This window comes from Strongylocentrotus purpuratus, unplaced genomic scaffold, assembly GCF_000002235.5.
Source record: "Strongylocentrotus purpuratus isolate Spur 01 unplaced genomic scaffold, Spur_5.0 spur5_scaffold_19, whole genome shotgun sequence".
Classification (NCBI taxonomy): domain Eukaryota; kingdom Metazoa; phylum Echinodermata; class Echinoidea; order Camarodonta; family Strongylocentrotidae; genus Strongylocentrotus; species Strongylocentrotus purpuratus.
In genome coordinates this window covers 3323751-3343498 of record NW_022145604.1, presented here as the reverse complement: position 1 = coordinate 3343498, position 19748 = coordinate 3323751, and the positions used below count along the sequence as shown (strand labels likewise).

The following is a 19748-nucleotide window of genomic DNA, read 5'->3' as shown; positions in this document are numbered from 1 at the left end:
GCAAACGCTAAAATTGCTGCCAAGAAACTACTCGAACGTCCCAGAAAGGCAGCAAAACGTATCACAGGAGCCGATCTAACATCCATAGAAGATCTGTATCAGAAAAATGCCCTTTCTAAAGTAAAACAAATAATGCATGACCCCTCGCACCCACTGAATGAGCACTTCAATTATAACAGATCTGGAATACGCCTGTGCACACCACGAACCCAACGTGCACGTTTCCGAAGATCCTTTATCCCCGACTCCATTCATCTTTTCAATTCCAAAGCAAAACGTGTTTGATTACTATGAACCTACCATGTAATGTATCAATATAAATGTATATGCCATGAATACTGCATCCAACTATTTACTAACGTTTGAGCCAGTAACTACAACTTATGTGTCATCAAGAAACTTAACAATAATAACGATGCCGGTATTAATTATACTATTGAAAATGGTAATCAATAATAATAATAATAATAATAATAATAATAATAATAATAATAATAATTCATGTATTTATTATCATTTTAAGATTTAATATGGAATAATCAATGAATATTAAATAATTTAGCTTCATATTTTGTAAAATGGAATCTGATATTATCTCTTCAACCACCATACTGCCATATATACAGTGGCTTACTCACATAATTTTATTATCTCATTCTCTATGTATGCTTATCATAATGTTCATGTTTATCACTGTCTTGTAATATTTCATGTATATATTTGTATTGTAATACTCTGTAACCAGTGGAAAACAAATTTCCTGTAAAGGACAATAAATTATTATACTTATACTTATACTTATACTTAAACCTCTCAAAATGAGACTACACAAATATTGACTGGCTCTGGTGCAGTTCGTGTGCGTACCTATATGGCCTGTGTGGAGATGGGTGGAGGAATTCGTCCTCTCGGCCTGGAAATATATCTCAGATAGCTACATTTGCAGAAAGCGACCTTAAAGTAAACTGATATACACGTTGAGGATTGAACCTAATCACTGGGATCACAATGCCCGTGTTTACGTGAACTATTATGGTAAGGACAAAAACAAATTAAATAAGATAGTAAAAAAACTCTCCACCGTGCACCGCACGCGCGCGAAGGTAAAGCGGATCATCGGTCAGCCTGTCGGCGGAGTACTCATTGCGGCCTAGGCTGGGGCTTGATCTGAGAGGGATCTGTGGAGAGTGGAGATGGTGGGGCCGGGCGCGGCGGTGGGGTTGAGAAGATAGCTATAATTATAGTGAAGCAACGCGACAGTTAACATTTTTCATGATCAAGTACAAGTAATGGTTTTTAAGTAATACATCATAAGACAAAATATGTCAACAACAAAACACTCCAAGGCCATGCAAGCACCCAGATTTTTCTGTCTAAAATAAACTCTATAAGATATATATATATTACTACATAATATATAAATATAGCAAGATGATTTACTTTGTTAGACCCATATAAAAAGCTATGCGCTATAGAGTATAGTAGGTATGACATTAATATTTAAACTAAGTGAAGACCCTCATTGTTGTATATATAAATCCTGATGCTTTTCATTAATTTTTATGATGTAGATCTACTGGCCCAGCTTTCAACATGTTCAACGGGCCTGTAACTTCCCCAGTGTCTGATTATGTGTTCATGTTTGTATCCATTTTGATTTCTGATGGCATTCATAGGTTTAAAGTTATAATAATCTTGCTCTGTTGGTTTTTTCCATATAAATCTTGATCTTTGGGTTTCTAATTTTCCGTCATATAAGCTCTATGAAACAGTGACAATAAATTTAGGGTAAAAGACCTACTGGCTCCTGCTTTTCATGCAATAATCATAAAGTGTCTATGCATTAATGCAACAACGGTGCACATCTTCCCAAGCTTTCATGGTATGTTACGATTGTTAATAATGATACTTTAGAAATGAAGTTTAATCCAGGCATAAGTAGAATATTTTTTAAATGAAATTATAATGTTGCTCTTAACTTTTGTTCATCTCTTTCTCCCCACGTAGTCATTAGATGCTCTTCATTGAGTCGCCCTGCCCACGGTTCTGTATCTTGTTCAAACTCTGCTAATGTTGGTTCCCGCTGTACTTACTCTTGCACGACGGGATACCGGACATCAGGGGGATCTGTGACAAGAGTTTGTATAAGGTCTGGGAATTCCGGTACTTGGAGTGGATCTGTCGCTGCGTGTGTCCGTAAGTTGACTGTTACAATCACTGTCTACCCCGACTGGATAAGAGTTGCAACATATGTTTTAAACACATGATATACATGAACACATTTTTATCCAGTGTACTTGAGGGGGGGGGGGGATCACTTGAAATTTATGCTGCAAGAAAACATTCACACGGGCTATCATTTGTAAGACGGAAACATCACTGACACATTGTATTTCTGCTTGTAAATCTACAGGTATATCATGTCTTGGCCCCCTCTCCAGTCCGTCCAATGGCCAAATCAGTTGCTCTGACAGCAGTAACTACAACAGTCTCTGCAGCGTATCCTGCAACGAGGGATACACTCTTCATGGCAGCTCTTCACGTTCATGTGGAGTATCAGGAATTTGGTCAGGCTCCAACCCTTCCTGTGCAGGTAGGATGACTGTAATTCTTATAATTTTGAGCTTGCATGCTTGGGCAGTTCTGGATCCAGGATTCTTAAGTTGGTGAGGGGGGAGGGGGAGGATTGTACGTTCCATGCACCTTAAAACAATATCATTGAGTCACATGGACCTATTTTGTGTGCCACATAGGTGTGTAGGCCTAGTATGATTGAACAAAAAAAGAAGATTATTTTCTTCGTCAGTTTCAATTCTCCAAGTAGTTAAATCATTTTGGCAAGACTTACATGTACTACGCAACAATGTGTGAGATGGATTGGATGATTAAAGTGATCCATTTGTAGTTTCATGGTAAAGAGGATCATTCACTTCACTTTCAGTCAAGTTGAGGGTTCAAATTCTATCTCGGTATAATGTCCTTTAACGAGACATTAATCTACATTGATGCCCTATAATTTGTATGTTGTATTCTAGATACCACTGCACCTGTCTTCACTAGATGCCCCCCATCCCAGACTGTCTATGCTCCTGCACTGTCCTCAAGTGCAACGATCAGTTGGTCAGCACCAACTGTATCCGATAACTCAGGAGAATCCATCACCCCCCGTCTTGACCGTGGGTCTACTGCACCAGGAACTTCTCGTCCAGTAGGCACCCATGCTGTAGCTTATGTTGCCGGGGATAGCTCAGGAAATGAAGCCTCCTGTCGATTCTCTGTCACTGTTGCAGGTCAGTCAAAGATAGGCATAAGGCCATTGGCACACATTTGTGATGTTAACATTTGACATATATGTATATCATGAGCTGAGAAACCCTGGCCTGGCTTCCCTTGATGAATGGCTAATCTTGATTTCTGTTACTGTAATTGAGTCTGGAGTACAGTAGGTAAATTGATCCATGGAAAGGTGGGCATAGCAGAAGATTAATCTACCTATTTGGAGCTGGGTAGTACAAACTTTTTGTTGAGCTAGAGAAAGGAAAGTCTACTGATAGCTCAAGCTATATTGGTAATATCATGACTGTTGGTGATTGGCATAACATATAATATTTCAAGAAAAAAAAATTGAAAAAATTGAAGACATTGTTGAATTAACAGGGGTGGGCGCCATTTTAACTCCAGACCCCCATATTTTCAATTGTTAACAGGGAGTAGATGCATACGAACCCCAGAAATTATCATCTATAGACTAAATGTAAATAACTTGATGTGGAACACTGCTTTTGGACTACAAAAAAAAAATCATTTAGATAGCATTGAATATATCCCACCGCTGCCACCATTATAGGAGTCACCAAAGAAGGGGTCACCTGACATGTGCTCTGGTGAAATATGCTCCAGGCTTTATATAGGGTTAGGGTAAGGGGTAGCATTGGGTTTTAAGTAAGGTTTAGGTATATGGTTAGGGTTTGGTTTTGTGTGTGGATGAGGGTTGAAGTTCAGAAATATGTTAGTGTAGGAAAATTAACCCCAAAGGAAATGTGTCGTGGAAAACACCAAATAACCACAGATAGTAGTTCATAAAAAACATTGTCTTTAATTATATTTCTTCACATCTATTTTTATATTATTAAATTTGTTCAATTGCTTGGTGTTGAATGAATCCTGGATTGAATATGTTCCCGTGTATGCCTATTACTTTCTAGTTATCCGCTGCAGCAGTCTCTCTGCTTCTGCTCCACTCCAAGTGGCCTGTCCAAACGGTGCAATAAGAGGCTCTGTCTGTACGTATGGCTGTGGTGTCGGATACAGCCTCCAGGGTCAAAGGTCAACGGAATGCCAGAAGAGTGGTTCAGCCGGTTCATGGAGTCAGCCACCGCCAACCTGTCAGAGTATGTGATGTGAAGTTTTTTTTTTTTAAATACTTGAAGGGGTAAAATGGTTTACTCATTCAATCCTCGGCTGGTACTCTCCCAGAATCAAACAAAAAACTTTTAGAACAGTCTAACAAATCTATAACAGGGAGCCAGCTTCCAAGCCATAGTCTGATTTCAGACCCTGACACTTCTCCATTTCATAGGGTAAAACCATCTGGCATCCCTGCTAAAAATCTAAATCTAATTCATTGTAAATGATAAAATCTACAAATAATCGTACATATTCCGTTCAAATCTTTGAACGCATATGGCATCGGCAAACAAAATATAGTAGAAAATATATAGATTGCTGAACAATGAACAACAGAAAATTAGAGAATCAATTCCTTGTCTTACACACTTGAATAACACATGGTCTATTAATACGTACATTTATTTACAAGTACCAGGGCAGCGTTTCACTAAACTATCATATGTACATGTCTGCCCACACCCCTTGTAATACATATTTTAATTGGATGTAGAGGCAATCTTGTAATTATTGTTTGTTAATTGAAACGTTGCTCTGAACGCCAGATGACTTTTAACATATCTATGAGATGAGGAATCCACTTACAGTTCATAACACCCTCACATATGACTCTGGTCTTCCGATCTTGCTCTATAGTCCTGCAGTGTCCAAGCATGGTTGCTCCTAGCCATGGAAGAATCGTAGGCGCTTGCTCAAGGAACTACGGCTCCAGGTGTAACTTTGCATGTGACACGGGCTATGAGATAAGCAACAGTGCTCAGCAGTGCAGTGCCCGAGCAGGAAGTACTGATGCCATCTGGGTAGGTTCGACGCCCACCTGCACAAGTGAGTGTGTTCTTCAGCTGTTCATTGGTGATAAAGTCAATCTATATTGAATTGATTTAAAGTGGTTCAGTAGATTGAATTTCATTACAGCCAAAGACAGAACTGCAAAATACTTTTCAAATTAATAACATATATCCTATAATTATGAAAGGTACATGAATACCGTAATTAACGGTGTATTAACCGCACCTTTTTTATACAACGTTAATTACGGTAGACAGGTATAGCAAAACATTCAAAGATAAATATTCCTTTGGGAGATGATAATAGATGTGTTGTCATAGTGTGTCCTGTTGTTGATAGTAGCATTTTATTTTGCTGCGTCAGTTTGGTAGGTGATCTATTGCTTCATGCGTGACTGAGGCTTATGAGGAAAGTCCACCTGTCATGAAAGAGGTGGCTAGTGATGTGAAGGTTGTTGGTTCAAGCCCTGGCACGACACCAGTCTCCTTTGGTAATACATTAATCTACATTTGCTACTCTCCACTAGGTGTTTAATTGGAATTCTGGGAGCACTGAACTTTGTATCCTAGTTAGAGCAACGGTACTATCGGTACACTTGAGCACCTTGTATGGTGGATATGTGCGCTACAAAGATATCATTAGCTATACCAATATTATTAAAACGTTTAGAAAAAATGAAATAGATTATTCTTATTACATTCCTATTTATACAGTGAAAAATATAACACATTTTTCAAATTTTGATTTTGATTCAACCAGGAATCTATTGCAGGAAGCCTAGCCTCACCACGGCTCTTCAGATCACCACCACCCAGGCCTGCCCCTATGGAAACCAGGTACCATCTGGCACTCAGTGTCACTTCTCCTGCAGCGCTGGGTACTACCTCACTGGGTATGCTGCCCTCACATGTCAGCATGATCGAACCTGGAATCGAGCCACACCGACGTGTCGCTGTAGGTGCTCCTAGATTGATATTACTTTGTGAAATAAATTACAATTACAATTTTTTAGAATTAAATTTTAGGTCATCCTGTGTATTGTGTATGTCATACATGGCCTTGTGAACTTTTTCTGTCCTGCTGGCTGTTCAAACTATTGATGACATGTACTTGACTATAGTATGTGGTCATTTTGTTTTCAATGAGGTATACAATAAGTAGGCTACATTTGTTCTGATTACTGATGACAATACATTTGTAGCTGATTTTCATCTCTTTTATTATCATCATAATAAAAATAAAAATCATTGTTATCTACCTGTGTGTCTCCTCGTGATTGACCCTTACTGTGCTATCTCTGCAGTTTATCACAAACTCAAATAACAGTATGTTGTAATGTGGCAAATTATGCAAAGAGTTCCGTGTAGTGATTCAACATCTTGCTTTCATCAGTAATAACCTGTTCAGGGAGTGACCTCCCTGCCCCAGTCAATGGAGAGAAGCGTGGATGTTCCTCTTCCCGTGAGAACTACGGCGCGGTCTGCACCATGGCGTGCAATGTGGGGTACCTACCAGCCACGCCTATTCAGAGGACCTGCTCCGACGATGGTAATGGTGATGGGAGTGGAGTCTGGGCAGGAACTGATCTGACTTGTACAAGTAAGTTCTATCGAACCTGACAGTTCTAACAAATGCATAGGGTTTTAATAATTTTGTTTATGTAACCCCTCTCAGATGTTTCAGATGCATGGTGGAAACGTTGATTAAATGCTAATGCAATCAAACAAAGTAAAAGGAACAGTACCGGTATTACAGTTTTCTTACATTCAATTACTACATGTGTAGTGAGAGGTTCGAATATCTGTGAATCATGAGGTCAGGAACTTTTAGAGCAGTCATTGAGAACATCAGGGCTTGGTCTTACAAAGAATTATGATTTATCAAATTGATTGCAAGTCCCCAAATAAGTCAACAACCTACAAACTCTTATAACTTTAATTATGAGTTGTACTTGATATCGAGCCATGATTGATTTGAAAAGATTGCAACTGTTTAAAAACCGGGGCCCAGTTTTGTCTCTTAATCAAGTTCATGGCCCAAAATTACATACCCTCATTTTTCTTTTCAGTTGTGACCTGCCCCGTGCCTGCCACGCCCAGCAACGGCCGAGTGACTGGATGCCTTTACGGAGGATCACCACAGGGGATAGATGGGAGGCAGAAGTACAGCACGGCCTGCAGTATGGTATGCTCTCAAGGATTCACCAAGACTGGAGGGTCAGCAAGGAGGGTGTGTCAGGCAACCGGACAGTGGGATGGTCAGCAGATTGTTTGTGAAGGTGACTTGGGGAAAAATTGTGGTTTATTATTCTGTGTATTTTCATTTTTTTAATGAATTTACCAATGTACATATAACATTATAATTACATGTGCAATGTTATTAACTCACTCACTTGCTCAACAATTATTCAATACTTTACTGCCACTAGATTGTTTTAACATAAATTTGCTTTCACTAGTTACATTTTAGAGGGATAGCATGCGCAAAATGTAATTTGATTTGGTACAAATTTTCCTTCAACCAAACAAAATGTAAAGGAAGCACTTTGGTATATTTGTTAAGGCTTTTGAATCTCGTGTGAGAGTTCATGGGTCTGATCCAATATTTGATGCTTTCATCCTTGAAGAAGGTATGTTACCCTCATTTGACTCTCTTAACCCAGGTGTATTGGTTACCTGGACAATGCCAGGATGATAGATATTACAGAGCCCTCTGGAAGAACAGCAGATGTTAGTACTTTTGAGGCTACCCTACGTAAATAGGACCATAATATGACATCACAATGAATTATATAGTATTTGATGTTGTATTAGATTAGATGATAGTGATAAGTGTCAATGTTCTTGATCCAAACCTCAGATACCACTCTTCCTGTCTTTGTGTGTCCATCCAACAAGCGACTGTTTGCAGGAGAGGACAGCACTTCTGCCCCTGTGCCATGGAGTGACTGGGAACCAGTTATGGTGAGATCAATATCTTACATATAAGCCCACATGTTTGAAAGAAAAAGCCATCTAAATTTGGGACAGATTTGTTATTTAAAGGTTTAGATAATGATAGTTTTTCCGTAAAATCCTCATTAAAAAGAATGTCTGTTGTTTTAGGCTTGGGCATTGAATAATTCACATAGGTATAGTCATCTACATATGTGCACCTGTTTTAGTTTCAAGACCACAGAGTTACCTTTTCATGGCCTAAACAGGAAATTTATCATTGTAGGTTTTGGGGGATATTTGCTACCTATACTTTCAAGGCCCTATAGGTACAATATAATATTCATGACACAGGGAAGATTTAGTTTGCAAGCACAGACTTTGACACTATAAACACAATTATATAAAGAATTGAACCTAACCTAGCTCCGTCATACTCTGGCTTGAGGCAGCTTTAGGGCCTCCATGTATATGTTTTGCGGCAGCCCTTGCAGTCTACATCCACTGTAGTTTAGGAACTCATACAATCTATTGTATGTTACAATTGACATGATCAACTTTGTTCCTGCAAACCAGTGAAGATGATCTGTTGACCTTTAACCTATGTAGGGTACTGACCGAGGCTCCCCTCTGCAAGCTACTATGTACACAGTAGACTCAGTAGAAGTGGGCGCTGCCAAACCAACCTCCCTACTGGAAGGCACTCACAGGGTTGCGTACCGGGGCACAGACCTTGCAGGACAATCGACCACATGCTCCTTTGAAATTGAAGTAAAAGGTGAGTGAGAAAATGAGGGAGGGAGATAAGTAGAGAGAGCTGCTGTAGAAGCTCATTTTAAAGAACACTTTTCATTCCAACTCTCTTAACAAGGTACAGACAAGTAAGTTTGCGATTAATGTTTGGTTGTACTTTTCTTTTTCGAGCCCTGGGAAAATAATGTTTCCATTTGACATGGTAGTTTCTTTAGGCCCAAGGACTTTGTCTTTAGGAGGTTCCACTGTAGAAGTAAAATAGTCAGGGAATTGAGGAACTTTGAAGAATGCAATTTCAGAAGAAATGTCAGAAAGTGAACTTGGACCAACTTTTATGATTTTTTCTTTCTCTGCTCCTGTAATGGTGGTATAGAAGGGCAAGAAGAGGAAATTCTTTTTATGCCTCCGTTACGAAGTAGCCGGAGGCATTATGTTTTCGGGTTGTCCGTCCGTCCGTCTGTACGTACGTCTGTACGTACGTACGTCTGTACGTACGTACGTCCCGTTCTCGTGATCGCGTTATCTGAAGAACCGATTGATGGATTCCTGCCAAACTTTGGTCATGTATGTATCTTGCAGAGCCGATGAACTGAATAGATTTTGGGGTTACGAGGTCAAAGGTCAAAGGTCACAGGGCTCATTATGTATGCAAAAACAGCTCGTGATCGCGTTATCTGAAGAACCGATTGATGGATTCCTGCCAAACTTTGGTCATGTATGTATCTTGCAGAGTCAAAGAACTGATTAGATTTTGGGGTCATGAGGTTAAAGGTCAAAGGTCACAGGGCTCATTATGTATGCAAAAACAGCTCGTGATCGCGTTATCTCAAGAACCGAGTAATGGATTGCTGCCAAACTTAGGTCATGTATGTTACTTGCAGAACCGATGAAGTGATTAGATTTTGGGGTCACGAGGTCAAAGGTCAAAGGCTACAGCGCACATTATGTATGCAAAAACAGCTCATGATTGCGTTATCTCAAGAACCGATTGATGGATTGCTGCTAAACTTAGGTCATGTATGTTACTTGCAGAGCAGATGAACTGATTAGATTTTGGGGTCACGAGGTCAAAGGTCAAAGGCCACAACGCACATTATGTATGCAAAAACAGCTCGTGATCGCGTTCTCAAGAACCGATTGATGGATTCCTGCCAAAATTAGGTCATGTATGTTACTTGCAGAGCCAATTAACTGAGTAGATTTTTGGTTCATAAGATCAAAGGTCAAAGGTCATGGGCTCATTATGTATGCAAAAATAGCTTGTGAACACATTCTCATTAGAACTGACAGATGGATTACTATTAACTCAGGACATCTTGCAGAGCCAATGAACTGAGTAGATTTTAGGGTCATGAGGTCAAAGATCAAAGGGTCATATATGTATATGAGAAATTGCTTGTAATCACGATATTCTGAGAACCTGTTAATGGATTACAATTGAACTTGAATTCGAAAAATGTCTTCTGTTTTGGTTTGTAAAATTGCTCTATGACGGAGGCATCATTTTCGACTGCGCGCAGTCGAATTCCATCTAGTTTACTGATGAATTATTAACAGTTTGGTTTGTTGTTAATTTACGTATGACCTTTGGTTTTTACTTTTCTCTTAAGTAATAATAACAATAGTAATAGTTTTGATAATGGAGTAGTTTTTAGGCCTGTATCACTGCTGTAACACCTTTGGAGATACGTTTCCTTTATTGTGAAAGATATGTTCTTTTTAACTTTTTCTGATATCCAGTATCCCGTTGCGCCCCCATCCCCATCCCTGAGCATGGTTCAGTATCCCTCGTCTCTGGGACCGGCCGTTGTGAAGAAGGACCTGTCTTTGGGGCAGACTGTCGCGTGGCATGTGAGGCGGGCTACCGACTGTCGTCAGATACCGATCATGCCGACAGAGTTTGCCAACGGCTCACCGACACATCGCAATCTGGCTTCTGGACAGGGCAAAACGAGATATGCAATGGTAAGGAAAGTTCTCACTTCTCTAGGTTATTCTATTGAAAGGATGTTTTTTATTCCTTCATTCTTTTAGCCTGTCTCTACTAGTTACAGAGTGTTCCAGTTACACGATGAGCTGTGAATCAAAGTGATGTCATACCTGTCACATGACTTGCCACTGTCGATCTTTTTGTCAATTTGGCTTTCCTCTGATTTCAAGCCTTAAAATGCATTTCAATTATCATTCATATTACCATCTGGGACTTACGGCAGAAACAGTTTTACTTTTTTGAAATTCTACACATAATACAAACAATAATGTACTGTTGTATTTTATTCTATTTGTCAAATTGTAAGGTATACAATGGCTTCAACAAAAATTTAGGCCAAATTCTGTGAGAATCTGGAAAAATAGATTTTCATTCCCTTATGTAAAAACACATTTTGTGCATGAATCTTTATTTCCACAGTGAAGAATTGCACCGTTCCAACTGTCACCAATGGTCTCACCGAAGACTGCTCAAGGCCCAAGGCCTCTTATCGAACAATATGCCAGTTTCACTGTCGACCAGGGTTTATGGCGCCCTCTACTGTTGAGACTGTGAGTCGGACATGTCGGGCAGACGAGGCTTGGAGCGGACAAGATCTTCAGTGCACAGGTGGGTTCATCAATTAAAATTTGCGAAGAGTAGGTTGAGTTCTGGTAACGAGAAAATCAATTTTTGAGTTTCCTCTGTCTTTCTATGTCAGGTTGGAAGGTCATAGTAGAGGTAACCCATAAAAAGTTTTAATGCCCTCATAATCAAAATGTGATGTGCAGGTTGACTACTGCACTGGGGCACTGTGGTCACTTAACTTAAAATTGGTAAGACACGGTATGTAAAAATAAAATAAAAGTTATTACTAAAATCATAAGAACTATGGATTTATTCATATCCCTTGATAACGCAGTTACCAAGACCTGTCCTGCCTCGTTTGATGTGGCCCATGGGGGTGTCGACCCACCCGAGTGTGAGTCAGCAGATGCTGTACGGTTCAGTACTAGGTGTGAGTTCTCCTGTGATGAGGGTTACCAGATACAGGGTCCCACTGCTCTTGCCTGCAGCACGGAGGGAGAGTGGAACCATGAGGTGGTTCCACATTGCAAAGGTGAGCTTATCGTTCTGTTTAGTTGCCGCCTCTATATACCACTCATCTATTTGGTATTCATTTTTATGCCTCCACTACAAAGTAGCCAATTTGTTTCCATCATTACCAGAATTTGATGATTGGTTGTTAGTGCTTTTTGTGTAATCTCTTTTTATACTCTAGTCAACTAAAGTTTAGTCTTGGACACAGATGGAGTATACATATACCTCAATCTTTTTAAATGTTTTTTTTTTTCTTGCATTCATTAGATATCCAGCCGCCATCCTTCAGTGGACCTTGCCCTCATCAGGTTACTGTAGCTGCAGAACCAGGAACTTTAGAGGCCCATGTACATTTTGAGGAACCTGTTCCTACTGATAATTCTGGCCATGTGAATCTCACCAGGTATTGGCTTTTCTCATTTATAGGAATGTTCTTTTAATGTTGTTTTTCACATCGACTTTTTAACCCTCATGTAGTTTCATGTTTTAAGGGGATAATAAATTTAAATATTCTATAAATTGCATCAATCACAGGGTCAAGATCATTTACAAAATTGTATCTGGGATTTTTACGTCACTCACAAATTATCCATTCCTTATATCTCCCTAATCCCTCTTTCTCTCTATCTCTATCTCACTCTTGTCATCTCCCTTTCTTCTCTCCTTCTTCATGTTTCTCACCTCACCCTCTCCCTACAGCCTTGCTCCAACTCATGTCCCAGGGAGCATCTTCCAGGAAGGTGATACTAACATTGGTTATCTAGCAACAGACTCCAGTGGGTTAGCCTCCAGATGTGATGTAGTGATAACTGTAGAAGGTACAATGAGAGAACATAAACACATGCTAGGCCTGGCTTCATCAGCTCCAGTCGGCCAAATAGTACGCTATTTCTGATCACGAAATAGCGGGCTATTTGCTCAGGAAATCTTCCTAAGATATCTTGGGCTAGTTTGCAAAGTAGCCCGCTATTTGTCGGGTCTGTCTTCACCCGCCCAAAGACTCGCACCATGCGCAAACACTGAGCAAATTTCTCGAGCTCGAGTTTTTAGCTGATGAAGACGCAATTTGTAACTTTGGGCTAATTTTCAGAATCAGAAATAGCAGGCTATTTGGCCAACTCGAGCTGATGAAAAAAGGCCTATTGACCTGGCCATTAATTGTCTAGTGATTTCTCTTATTCTCATAAGTTTAATGTAGGAACCATATGGGTGTAAGAGGGCAGTGGGTTACACTATAACAGATAAACCATTATGTGTAATACATGTATGTATTAAGTTTTAGGGCTTTGAATAGACTGCCAAAAATATTTATTACCAGTTAACCTAGGTAATAAATCAGTATCATTTAAATGCACATGTACAACTTCTGGCATATTAAGGGTTTTGAAACTGCACCTTTGTACATGCACATACATTTACAGATATTAAGTTAATTAATACCAGAATTTAGTCAAGTTTCATTGATATTTGTTTGACATACAATGTTCTATTGTCTCTCTAGATTCTAGTAGTACAATTTTTTATTTTTGTTGTTGATTTTTTTTGCATTTTACAGTGTACAGATGCCCTCCTGAGCAACCTCCCCTCCATGGGAAGGTAGAAGGATGCCCTGATCCCTTCCATGGGAGCCAATGTCAATACTCCTGCGACGTAGGTTATGACTTGATTGGCGAAGATACATTGTCATGTGACTTGTCACCTGACACCACCCCTGTATGGAGTCATGACAGGCCAGTTTGTCAGAGTAAGTATGGGATCTGTGAGACTGGATGAATTAAAGTTTGATCAGCTGTAATACAGATCATAGATGTACATGTTTGGAAAATAAAAACTATAAATAAGCCATGTTTTTATCAAAAGGTTGTGCCTAAAGTTTGTTAACAAACAACAACAAAAATCCCAGAAATTACATTTTCATAAGCACAGTGTGCTATCAGCTTTCATTATATCCTTTGCTCTTTACTCAGCTCTTCAATTTATATTATATTTGTTTGTCAAATATCATTTATTTGTAGTATTGAACATAAATTGGTGTATTAGGTATGTTTGAATCTGTGACATTATATTTTCTGTGATGGCTAAAATTCAAGATTACCTTTAACCACCAAATAATTTATACATTTTAAAGTCATTATCATTTTTTTCTTTTTTTCTTCAAACACTGTTCATTCCATCCAGTAGAGGTGTATGAAGACATTTATTCTTTGTCTTTTTTCTCTCCTAGTTCGGACATGTCCGGCACTGGTCATTCAAGCTCCAGCCACACTGACAGGGTGTGGTCAGTCGGAGAATGTCCCTTATGGGTCAGTCTGTATCTTCCACTGCCCATTAGGTTATGAGGGTGTAGGAGAGAGTGATAAGAGATGTCAGGCAGATAGGACCTGGAGTAGCACAGATTTCACCTGCAGTCGTAAGTTCTCTCTCTGTCTATCTCTATCTCTTTCTCTTTCTCTTTCTCTTTCTCTCTCTCTCTCTCTCTCTCTCTCTCTCTCTCTTTCTCGTTCTCTCTCTTTATTATCTCTCTTTCTCTCTCTCTTTCTCTCTCTATCTGTCTATCTCTCTCTCTCCCTCTCTTCTATCTCTCTTTCTCTCCACCTCTCTGTATTTATATCTTACTGTCTTTCTCAAATGTTCATGTCAACCCCTGGAGAATATAAGAGACTGTGACACTGGGTTCATAGCAAGAAGTTGCATGTTGGCCCTTTGGCCAAATGATATGAACTTGCCTATCATGTAACAGGGTGAATGTTAGGATTAGTGAACGTTTTATCACTTTACCTGGTTATGCGATGTATATGCCTCCTTGCTCAAAGAGTGACCAAACCAAGAAAAGCTTGTCTTTCTTTCTTCAATTCCAGAATTGTATGATGAGGAATGTTATCTTTAAATACTGTTTCTATGAAAAGAAACTCTAAGGAATAATGATAATTATCCTTGCTTATATAGCGCCTAACACTTACTTTATCAGAAGTCTCTAAGCGCTCTACAATAATGCAGCATAATTACCCTGGCTTTAGCAGTGTAGCTGTTACGCGCGCTGCGTTTCAAGGAATAAATTCCTACCAGGTATCCATTTACTTCACCTGGGTGGAGTGTGGCGAATGTAGATCAATGTCTGGCCAAAGGACATTAGTGCGGCGACGGGACTCGAACCGCAGACCTTGTGATCGACAGTCCGGCGACGTATCCACTCGACCACAACAGATAAGCCCTGATTTAAGAATATTTGTATTGAAATCTTAATCATGGTGTACGTATACTTGTTGGAAAAAAACACAATATGAGCGTATGAAGAGTTGAAAGTACTCTTTGACCTGTCTGTTGTAGGTAAATCCTGTCCAGCACTAGTGGAGACGGCCTGGATTTCCATTCGACCAGAGTCCTGTCTGTCTAACCCACGCTTTGAGGATACATGTAACCTTGCATGTAGGACTACAGGATACGAGATCAGCCCTTCCAGTCTAAGCCAGACTATGTGTTCTGGGAACCAGACTTGGACTCAAGATGTAGGCCAGGCCCAGTGTGTAGGTAAGATAAAGATTTGTATATTTGATAAATAAATGATGGTGCATGAATGGTGACACATTTCATCTCTTAAGGAATCCTTTAAATTTTTAACCCAAGATATTTTGAGTTGATACTTGTAATTTTTGAAAATGCAAATTCAAGTTGTATTTAAATGAAATCATTGTTTTCGCGGAGTCTACTTCAATCAAACCTGCTTTGTGACCATTTGTATAGAAAGACCACTTGTCTACAAAGACCACTTTTTTGTTTCCCTTGAAAATGGTTTCTCATTGAAACATGTAGTTATGGAACCTGTACATAAAGACCACCTGCCTATAAAGACCACTTTCTTGTCTCTCTTGGGTGGTTTTTATAGACAGGTTTCACTGTATTACTATTTACTGGTGTTTTCTAATAAATAATGTTATCATGATTTTAATTTTTCTCCTATATTCAATAATATGTGGTTTTGATGCTGGTGTTGGTGGTGATGTTACTTATATGAGGATGGTGTAGAGTCATGTATCGACTTGGTGCAGATGTCAAGTGGAGAACCCTCTAAATGGGGGGGGGGGGGGGGGGTGACCAGATAATAAAATAGGAAGATAGTGGTGTACGAGATGAGAGAGGAAGGTAGAGAGAGAGAGATGGTATAAAAGAAACAGAGAATGTGTGAGAGAGAGAGAGAGATGGTATAAAAGAAACAGAGAATGTGAGAGAGAGAGAGAGACGGGGATGGCAGAAAGACTATCAAACCATTAATAAGTAAAAAAGAGGGAGATAGAGCAGTGAGAGCAATAGTTATATTGTATCGTTATGGCAGATAGAGTGAGATTACATTTTCTCTTCCTCTTTATGGGGCCTTTCTTGTCCTTGATATCTCTTTCTTTTTTTCTCTTGCTATTGCTCTTGTTACTGTTTTTTGTTGTTATTGTTGCTTTTCCTGTCTTTTTGTCCTCTCCCTCTCTCTTTCTCTTCCCCCTCCCCACGCTCTCTTTTACTTTCCTTTTATCTTTCCCTGTTCTCTCTTCTATTTTCTCTCTCTCTTTTTCTCTCTCTCTCTATATATAGCTCCCACTTTTCTTTCTACTCTGTTTCTCTCTCTACATGTTTTTTCTTCTTTTTGTCTTCCCTCTTCTTGTCTTCCCTCCTCCTTTTCTTATGAGCCTTCTCTTTCTCCTTTTTACCTTACATTTGTTATTCCCAACTTTCCCTTCTCTCTCTCTCTCTCTCTCTCTCTCTCTCTCTCTTTCACGCTCTTTCCTCTCTCCCTCCTTTCTCTTGCTCTATCCCATTCTTTCACCTGACTGTCCTTATTCTATTACCCCCCCCCCCCCACTTCCCATTCTCATGTACTCTCTTTCCCCCTCCCTTAAATTCTGGGAACAAAAACAAAAAAAGAATACTTTTGCTATTTATCTTTGGTTGTGCATGTATTTCAAGCTTAATAAAAATATCAAATGGAACAAAAAGTTAAAAAACATCCTCTGTCCTGCATTCACCAAAATAACAAAATTGTCTATAAAATAGATGAAAGATAGTGCCCAAAAAAGCACAGAAAATGTGTATTTGACTTTTTTCAACTTTTCAACTCTTGTACCAAATACTTGCCTAGAACTTCTTCTTTTTTGCCATAAGAAAAATGAAGAAAAATAGGGCCGTTTTTGGAAATACCATAAAAATATATTGGGTTCCATGCTTGAATCGTATATTGAATATATTATCACAGTTTAGAAAATTACTTATTTAGAGATATTCCAAGTTTTAGATAACAAAGCAGCTCTCATTTAAGGTGAAAGTGACTTTTGAATAGTCAAGTCAATGCTCATACATGAAATACGGTTCTCTGAAGTTAACTCAGAGTCAACTACTGTGTTGCTATATATACAAAATCTTTCTCCTTTTTTTCTGCTTCAAATTGTTAACAATTTCATTGTCTTTTTGGTTTCCTTTCTTTTTTGGTTTCCTTATTTTGATTACAATCCCCTTTAAAATACAACATGTACCTTTAATGGCCTGTCTAGTGCCAAAGAAATCTCTTTGAGAGCAAATCATTATGCAATCTGTCTTTTTCTATTTTAGGAAGTGCCCCACCCCTTTATTATACGCAAACCCAAATTTACATTTTCGGGGGTGTCATTTCCATAGGTAAAGATAACAATGATCACCGGGTAATAATCTCACAGAATACTGTTTGATTTTGATGCTTGATTACGGAGGTTAAATATACTGAAGAGAATTGATGGAAATGCCAAATGTGAGAATGGTTAACAGTCTCTGAGATTTTTGAAAATAGGAACAATTTGCCCCATAAATTCTAACTCTACTTAACATCGTATTTGAGATACATTTGATATTAAATTACTTGCACAGATAATTAATGCATACATTTGTTAAAACAGACTACGAAAACAAAGTAAATGACAAACTTCACTCAGAAACTGTATGTTAAATAGACAGACATACATGTACGCAGTATACTGGCAAAACTCTTTCATTTACGTTAAACTTGGTGTTAAAGAACCTTATGACACTATGAATATGACGGACAAAGAAAGCGGACAAAATATACAGTTCCTCAGGTAGACAAAGAAACATCCCTTCACAGGTGTCACATGCATATTCACCTGTTCTACACATTTTTACATAATAGCAGTGAAGAGATGTTCCTTTGTCTACCTGAGGAAATGTATATTTTGTCTGTCATGTTCATAATGTGAGTTAATGCCCTTTTGGCTTCTAACAGACTTTATGATGATTGTTCAAAAATTTAGTAGCACCAAAGTCCAAAGGGGTTAAGGTTGTTCCAGATTTGATGATGGCCTAGTATCCAAGGGGTTAAGATGATCAAGAACCGTAGACTTCTCTTCCGTCTTTCTCTTAGCGATGCTTTCTAGCGCGACCTGCTCCTCCAAGTCCAAACAGCTGTCGAGGAGATGAGAATAGTTTCTGGTAGCAAAAAAGATTCTCATTTCTCTCAAGGCTGCTGCAACATGATGGATGGATTTAAACTTTAGATGGCCTAGAGTCCCCCTTCCCTCTTTCCCTTCTTTCTTCTTTCCACCATCTTCCTCTTTTTGACTCTCCTCCTCCTCCTCCTCTTTCTCAACATCTTCCTCTTTTACCTTACACCAATTATTGCCCTTCTTCTTTAAAAACATTGGCTCCATGATGGACAAAGTGGGACTGCTCTTCTCTTCTGTTACACCTGTTTTACTAGAACTTTGAGATGAAATGTTTTTCACAAACTCGCCCACTATCATTTGTGGAAGCTCACTTGTGAGGTTTTTCCCATCATTTCCAAATGGATCACTTTTTGCTCTTTCAAAGATGTAAGATTTCCTTGGCAGCAAGCCACCAGCTGGGTTTTCTCCCCCCTCCAAGCCTAAATTCACCTTGCCAAACGAGATGCTGTGTCGCTTCCTGAAAGACTCCAACCATCCGTTAGACCCCTTGAACTCTGTGATATTAAGCTCGCGAGCAATCTCCACTGCCTTCTGTTGCAGCATCGGACCATTAACCGGTATCATACGGTCTATGGCTTCTTCAAACCACTCATAGACCTTATGATTGATCTCTTCGTTGCCCGTCTTACGCAGCTTGCGTTTGCGAGAGAGGGGTACATTTTGGGCGTACTGCTCGATCCATTCGTTTTTGCGCTTCAAGATGTTTTGAACTTGGGTCTTTCCACATTTGAAGCCATGCACATTCATGATTTCCATGATACTCCGCCCACTTAATCCCTCCTCCTCGCGGAGTCGTATTGCTTCAATTTTCATATCGAGGGGTAGCTGGTTGCGGGAAAGCTTGCCTGGGTGAAAAGGCTGGGACACATTGAAGTGGGATGGAGAAAGATGTGACATCTCAGAGGTTGATGGTTGTGTTGCTGTTGTTGTAATGTGTAAATCCAGTGGTAGAGTTGTTGTCGTTGCAGCTGCTGATGTTGTAAGTGTGGGCAAGTGATGTGGTGATGAAGACGTTGCTGATATACTTGTACATGTCTGATCTAATGGAGTTGTAGGGGATGCTGCTTGACTGTCATGTGTGGTAGAGTCTGTTGTGGTAGCTCTTGCTAAAGATGTTGCGGGTGCAGGATCTGGCTGCCCATTCAGTGGATAAATCCTTGAGACACACTTCCAATTTGGCACTGATTGCAAGGGTGAAATCTTTGGGTATGTGATTTCCTTGTAGCGGGCCATTGCAGCAGTTGTAGCTGTGGTTCCAAAACTAGTTGTCGTATCATTGCCAGAGTTTGATATTGGTGTGCTGGTAATTTGTAGATCCGACCC

General features: G+C 39.4%; 1 protein-coding gene across 1 annotated transcript in view; it reads left to right on the top strand.

Moving 5' to 3' along the window:
• LOC580186 (sushi, von Willebrand factor type A, EGF and pentraxin domain-containing protein 1) overlaps positions 1-19748 on the top strand; it is a 42651-nt gene that overhangs the window by 10053 nt on the left and 12850 nt on the right. Inside the window, exons 6-23 of the mRNA XM_030990043.1 lie at positions 2008-2196; positions 2414-2593; positions 3036-3290; positions 4206-4391; positions 5044-5232; positions 5956-6150; positions 6589-6795; positions 7265-7474; positions 8056-8159; positions 8739-8907; positions 10623-10847; positions 11293-11481; positions 11774-11971; positions 12220-12355; positions 12652-12770; positions 13508-13696; positions 14177-14362; positions 15280-15480. Of these exons, the coding sequence (XP_030845903.1) occupies positions 2008-2196; positions 2414-2593; positions 3036-3290; positions 4206-4391; positions 5044-5232; positions 5956-6150; positions 6589-6795; positions 7265-7474; positions 8056-8159; positions 8739-8907; positions 10623-10847; positions 11293-11481; positions 11774-11971; positions 12220-12355; positions 12652-12770; positions 13508-13696; positions 14177-14362; positions 15280-15480 (3327 nt within the window). The remainder of the gene's footprint in view (positions 1-2007; positions 2197-2413; positions 2594-3035; positions 3291-4205; positions 4392-5043; positions 5233-5955; positions 6151-6588; positions 6796-7264; positions 7475-8055; positions 8160-8738; positions 8908-10622; positions 10848-11292; positions 11482-11773; positions 11972-12219; positions 12356-12651; positions 12771-13507; positions 13697-14176; positions 14363-15279; positions 15481-19748) is intronic.